General features: G+C 49.6%; 1 protein-coding gene across 1 annotated transcript in view; it reads right to left on the bottom strand.

Annotated features, from left to right (window-relative positions):
- Window positions 1-288: 288 nt before the first annotated feature.
- Sh3bgrl2 (SH3 domain binding glutamate rich protein like 2) overlaps window positions 289-7,097 on the bottom strand; it is a 121,350-nt gene continuing 114,541 nt past the window's right edge. Inside the window, exon 3 of the mRNA XM_023718727.1 lies at window positions 289-359. Within this exon, the coding sequence (XP_023574495.1) occupies window positions 333-359 (27 nt within the window). The 3' untranslated portion in view covers window positions 289-332. The remainder of the gene's footprint in view (window positions 360-7,097) is intronic.

Here is a 7,097-nt window from a genome sequence, read left to right as displayed (position 1 = left end):
TGGTGAAAGACTCGTAACTGGCGTGGGACGCGGGTTGCAGCCTTGGGGTTGGAGCTACTGCGAGATGCTAGCCTGGATAGGGGGTGTCGGAGTTGGGCTGAACTGGATTACTGGACACCACGCTGGTGTCAGAGGTACGTGAGCGCACACAGCTGGCGACATTGAATGAAAGCCCAAGGAAACGGCAAAATAAATGTCTTTGTGTCTCACAACATGTATTTCAATTAAGGAAAAAAGAAGTAGTTATTCAAGCTTCCAGATAATCTTAGTGGAAAGGAATCCACAACTGAAGTCAGAAATGGCCTGTTTCTCTCTGATGCTTCTTTGCAGACTCAGTGGTTTGCTAGAAGAACGAGAATCTGAAAGAAATCAGAAAGACTTGAGAAAATCCCCAAACCCTAGCATTTTATAACTGGAAATTTTATAACCTAGAGACTGTTCGCTTCTGAGACGTTAGCAGCTGATAGCGCCGCAGGATCAACTTGAAACGCTGAGGGGTTGAGGCTGCCACCCCCTGGCCCCGCCCCCCTGCCCCCCACCTCAGGCCCGCAAAGTGTCCCCGCCCACCCTGGCCCTGCCCACTCCGGCCCGCAAGAGGCCCCGCCCACCCTGGCCTGAGTACACAGGGTGGCACCCTCCTGCACCTGCCCATCCCCTCCACTCCCAGCGTCGTCTCCCCCTGACCCTCTGGGGGTGGAGCTTTGCCTGTCCCTTGGAGGCCCCATCTGCACAGACTCCAACCGTACTGGGCTCAGCCCACCTGCTCACATTCGGCCTGGCTGTCCCCTTTCAGTGTGGAATTTGGTGACATTTAGGACCTGCTAGCCCGCAGTACGGTTGCTTGGCATTTAAGAAAGCAGCAGAATCCTGTACATTTGGAACTAGACTTGGATTAAAATTTCTCCCAAATTCCCTTTCTTCCCTTAGTCCCCGGCCCGTTGTCCCCCGAGGATCCCATCTCTGCAGCCTCGCCACCCAGGCCTGTTTCCCAGCCCTCATCGTCCTCCTTCCAGATCCCCTGCCGCAGCCATGCCGCCAGCACCCGGCTGAGGCGCGTCCTCGTGGTCCTGCCACCGCCCCCTCGGGCCCTGATCCGCCAGCCCCTCCCCCTGCCTCCCTCTGCCTGTAACCACTCTGCACCCCCTCAGCACACCCTCACACCTGGGGCTCCTCCGGGGTCTCTCATCACGGGTTCTGCATCCTGTCCCACCTACCCTTCGTCACCCCTTGTCCGTGGACCGCCGGTCTCAAGGATACTAACCCCGCACTTTACCTGCACCGCCCCAGGAATCCCTTCCGCTTTCCCTTCACACCTGCACCAGGTGGGCTTCCGCCACCGCCTCACTGCTGTCTACTGGGGCTCCAGCCTGCTCTGTCTGGCGGGCTGCACGAAGGCCTACCCGGCTCCTCCCTTCCCAGGAAACTCACACCTAGAAAAGCGCAGCTAGGAAACTGCTTGGGATCCAAGTCTTTCGATTTTCGCCTCTTTTTGCAAAAGTGCAGCATCCTCCCGTGCCCTCCCCGCTTCATAACCTATTTACTGTGAGCGCGCACAGCCAGCCACAGCTCGGACCACCTGTTCTAGGCCACTCCAGGCCTCGCTGCCCTGCTGAGCGCCTGCCAGCAGTTTCATAGCCACAAGGGCAGGCTTTGTGGCCACTGAGAAGCCTCCTAGATGTCCCCAATGCCACAAGTATAGTCCTCCCCGTGTCAGCACCCAGTTCTTGAAATGGAAGGAATAAGCAGAATGAATGAACGCTCTGCACTGGTGCTGTCATGTACTTGGACTGTTGCTGCAGCTGTGTCCCTGTGCCAAATTTCAAACCATTCTCAGTGAAGTACTTGTTTTCTTAGGTGAAAACAGGCTCATAAGCACGACACAGTCATAATCCTAGCACCCTGTGAGGCTGAGGCAGGAGGATTGCAGGTTAGATCCTAGCCTGGGCATCTCAGTAACTTACAAAACCCTGTCTCAAAAATTTTAAGAATATCTGGGGCTGCAGCTCAGTGTACCTGTGTGAAGGCCCTCACTTCAATCCCCAACAACAACAACAACAACAACAACACACACACACACACACACACAAGTGACACTTTGGGTACTTTTCAGTACACTTGGAATGAAATCTCAACTCTTCCCCGTGGTCTCTGACACTGTTACAACATTCTGCTCTGTTCTCCAGCCTCTCCTTCGCCCTTTTCTTGCTCAGCCTCCTTGCTTTCAGGTCACCTCCCCTCCTCTTGCCCTCTGGGGGTCTGCCTCAGGGATTCTATCTCCTTTGCCAGCTTCCTCCGCTACCTTCCATACATCCTACAGGACCCGGCCCCACCACAAACAGGGCTTTTCTGGCCAAGATTCTCCTCCTCTTGCCCCTTCCCCTACCTCTCCCCCTCCCCCTCCCCTCCCCCTCCTTCCCCTCCTGCTCCTCCTCCTCTTCTTCATCCTCCTCCTCCTCTTCCTCCTCCCCCTCCCCCTCCTTCCCCACCTGCTCCTCCTCCTCTTCTTCATCCTCCTCCTCCTCTTCCTCCTCCCCCTCCCCCTCCTTCTCCTCCCCCCCTCCCCCTCCTCTTCCTCTTCCAGACTGGTTTCATCTCATTGCTGTATTTATTGTATTCACAGCAACTATCATTTTCATTTTTTCTTATCTGTATATTGCTTTGATTCTGAACTGTAAGCCTCATGAGGGCAGGATTATTGCTCATTCTGCTTGTGACATGAGCCATAAGCGTTTCTTGCAGGAATTAATGATGGCCCTTGATCTCCAGGTTTTGGGGACCTGGCATCGCTGTTAACCCCTAACGCTTCCGCTAGCCTTGCGCCGGCTCGTTTGTCTCTGCCCCCTTGCTCCCTGAGCTGAGGTGTTCTGCACGCTGCAATGATGAGGTGGCTGGAAGGCAAGGTGAAGTCAGTGTCCTGAGTCGCCTAATTTGAAAACTATGTGACAGTGATATGTGGCTGTGGATGCTCTCTCTGATATTTGGTCATTAGCTAAGCTTCTACTGTAAGATAGTATTGTGTCAGGGACTGGGACACATAAGCTGTGTGTGTGTTCTGCACGCAGAGTTATGCATTAAGGTGTGGGCATAGATCTATATCTTTTAAATATATACATATATGTACATATATAATACATATACATACGCAGTACACACATATACAGTATATACATATACAGACACAGACACATATACAACACATATACAGCACATATACATATATGCTACATATAGAATACATATACAATACATACACACACATATATAATACATACGCATATCCAATATGTGTACATACACATACATAATACATATACATATATTCTCCCAGACCTTACCAGCTGATCAGCAAAAGGGATCAGAGTCGGAAACAGACTAAACAAATCAAGGAGACTTTGGATGCAGAGAGAAGCTGTGAGAAATGTGTTCCACCCTCTTTTCTGCTGGTGTATTTTCGATCTACACGACGCTAGCCTTCGCCCTAGGGCCGTGCACCTGTATGTCGCATATTTTGCTTCTTCTTTCCTTCCCATTCTCCTTCCCTCCTCCAAACCTTTTCCCCTTGATTATTTACAAAGGCTTTGTTTCCACTTTCCCTTCCTTCCTTCTCCTTTCCCTTCTTTCCCTTCCCCCTCCCCACTCCTTGGCCCCTCATTGGAACGTTTTGTTCCCCTTTCCCAAAATCTACTGCAAAATTTGGTCATTGATTACATTGTTGGTTTCTCACACCAGAGAAACAACACAGTGCTGGAACATGCATATCTGGTTTATTTCACTCAAGAGTTTGGTCTTGGGGCCAGGGAGATGGCTCAGTGGAATAAGTGCTTCCCTGGCACGTGCAAGGGCCTGAGTTCAATCCCTGGTTCTGCAAGAAAAAAAAAAAAAAAAAAAAGAGTCTGGTCTCAAGGTGCATCCATCTAGCTGGAAATGTCTCAAGTGTGTCCATCTTTACGGCAGACTAGTACTCTATTTAGTAAAAATCCTCACATCTTCTTTATTCATTTATCATGGGCTTTTGGGCTGTTTCCAAGACTTAGCTATTATAAACTGTAGTGATACATAGATGGGTGTGCTCATGTCACTTTTAAGTCTTTTGGGAAGATATCAAGAAAAGCAATAGCTAGGTCAAATATAATTTCTAATTTTAATTTTTTTTGAGAAATCTCTACATTGATTTCCACATTGGTTGCACCAATCTATATTCCCACAAACTGCTGAGAAGCGTTCCTTTTCCCCCATACCACTGCCAGCATTTGCTGTTGGCTGATTTCTTTCTTTCTTTCCTTTTTTTTTTTTTTAATGTATTTGGTACAGGGTCTACAGCATCTCATTACACAGACTGGACCCGTAGTGATTCTCCTGTTTTCAGCCTCCCAAGTGCTGGGATTACAGGTGCGCACCACCACACCCAGTTTCAATTGCTGTCTCAGCGCGCCCTGGGGGCAGGCTCACAGGGCAGGCTGGGGATGGAACCCTGGCTGCAGCATCTGCCTAAGCGGGCGCTTTAATCAGCTGAGCTATTTGGTGGGCCCTTCAATTCCCTTTTAGGGCTGAATTCATATGTATATGTATCCTATGTCATGTGCTTTTCGTCGCTTCATAGACATTTTCTTGTTTGCTCTCTTGGCCATTTGGAATAGTGCTGCCGCCACGGATACCTACATGGAAGCATTTGCTTGAAAACGTATCTCGGTTCTCTGGAGTATAAAGGTGGGGGTGATGCTGCTGGGCTGGAGGTGCCAAGGCTTATAGCCTTTCCAGTGTTGGAACAGAATTTCTGATCATTTATTAAGTACCTATATCCTTTTCAGCAGCATGGGGGAGCCACTAATTAGGGATGCAGAAGTGAAAATCAATTTATTGCCAATTATCTGGGCGCCAAGTGCGCCATTCTGGCTGTGGAGGATCAATCTTGCTCAGGGAGCTAAGCAGCCCGCTCTCCTCCGTGACAAGGCTGCCATCACTGCAAATTGTGCACACCTGCACGGGCATCCCAAGAATGGGACAGGGCCGAGATCTTTTAAAAAAAAAAAAGGAAAAAGAAAAGGAATTCACTTGATACAGACTTCAAAACCTGTCTTCTTTGCTCACACTTTTACATATTTTATCAGAGCTGAAATGCAAAGTGATTTCTTCCACCATTCAGTAGCAACAGAACACAGGTCACGTAGGCAGCCAGCGACACAAGGCAGCATGGCTGTGGCGAATGCGTGTCAGGCTTGCACCTGTCCCCAGGCCGGAGAGCAGCGCGCCAGCCTCCCCAGGGAGGATGCTAACCCTGGCTCCCTGTCCCCTTCCTCTCCAGGGTATTGCGCAGCCTCTCTCCTGGAGGGCTGGGCTCCTGGGCCAAGCTGCAGGGGTGATGCGGCAAGGAGAACGAAAGAAATTGGCTGGGCCTGGGTGGGTGCAGAGGGCAGGGTCCGCGGGTGAAAGCTGGCTCTTGGGGGTGGGTGGGAGGGTAGAGAGAGAGACAGACAGAGACAGACAGACAGAGAGAGACAGAGAGACAGACAGAGAGAGACAGAGAGACAGAGGCAGAGACAGAGAGACAGAGACAGAGATACAGAGACAGAGACAGACAGAGAGAGACAGAGGCAGAGACAAAGAGACAGACAGAGAGAGGGAGAGAGACAGACAGAGAGACAAACAGAGACAGAGAGACAGAGAGAGAAAGAGACAGAGACAGAGACAGAGAGAGAGAGGCAAAGACAGAGACAGAGGCAGAAAGACAGAGACAGAGAGAGACAGAGAGAGAGAAAGAGAGAGAGACAAAGGGATGGAGGGACAGAGGGACCAAGGGAAGGACCCTAGAGCTTGTCTTTCTCTCCCCTCCTGTACAGACTTTGGGTTTTGCATAGGACTGAACTTACAGGGTCTCCTAAACTCACTGTGTCCACCCAAACTTTCAGGCAAACCCTGCTCCTGTGATTCACAATGCCTATCAAACATGAAACCCTGAAAACCCCGAAGATGAGGGTCAGTGGAAATACTTAACCTAATGTCTGTACTGACGCGATCAGAGGAGTTGTAGAATGAAAGCCTGCGGGGCCTGGAGGGCGGTGTAGCAGCACTAGCCATCATCCGCAAACTTTCCACTGACCCAGATTTTAACATTGTCAGCAGTCAGCACTAATTACTGAGCAAAGAAAGCTGCAAGTCCATATTAAAAAGCGGGATGGGCACAACTTTGTGTGATACGCTCCACGCACAATTCTGAAAGAGGTAAATTCTCCTCGTATCTGGGCGGCAGGCAGCCTCTGCTTTTGCTGAAGTTTTCTCTGGACTCTTGTAACGCCTTTATGCTCTAATTATGAGAACTGGGGAGTGGGAGGGGGGAAGGAAGGAAGGGAAAAGAGGAAAATGAGAAAAGGATAAAAGGAAACAGCTTTGCAAAGAAGGAGGGGCAGAGGGGCTGAAGAGAGGGGAGGAAAACGGGGGAAGGGGAAGGAACAGCGATACGCTGTGTACAGGTACAAGTTCCCGGGGGTGAATGTGATCGGCATGTATATCTGAATGGTACCAATAAAAGTAAATTTAAACAAGAAGGGGCCGGGGATATAGCTCAGCAGCATAAGCACCTGCCTGGCAAGCACAAGGTCCAGAGTTCAATCCCTGATGCTGAGAGAGAGAGAGAGAGAGAGAGAGAGAGAGAGAGAGAGAGAGAGAGAAAAGAGCTGATTACCTCAGTCTTGCTGAGATGTAAATAATTAAAAATTCATTCCCAAGGGATCACTCTTTTTTTTTGCGGAACCCGGGATTGAACTCAGGCCCTTGCGCTTGCCAGGGAAGCGCTTATTCCACTGAGCCATCTCCCTAGTCCCCCCAAGGGTTCACTCTTAAGTCAACATTTTAAAAGTTCTGATACTGAAATTTGAACCATAATGCCATTTTGAACTTAAAAATAGTAGAAAGACTGGTGATTTTGTCACAAAATATAATTTTCATGAATGAAATACCTTGTTTAAATATTTAATTTATAAATGAATATATCTAAAAATTTCCCGGGGCTGGAGAGATGGCTCAGTGGTCTAAAGCACCTACTTGAAACAAGCTTGGCAAAACACAGGGACCGCGGTTCGATCCCCCAGCACCACATGCCA

Source organism: Octodon degus, unplaced genomic scaffold, assembly GCF_000260255.1.
Source record: "Octodon degus isolate 3935 unplaced genomic scaffold, OctDeg1.0 scaffold00061, whole genome shotgun sequence".
Classification (NCBI taxonomy): Eukaryota; Metazoa; Chordata; class Mammalia; order Rodentia; family Octodontidae; genus Octodon; species Octodon degus.
Note: the sequence above shows the minus strand (reverse complement) of the source record. Positions and strands in the feature narration are given on the sequence as shown.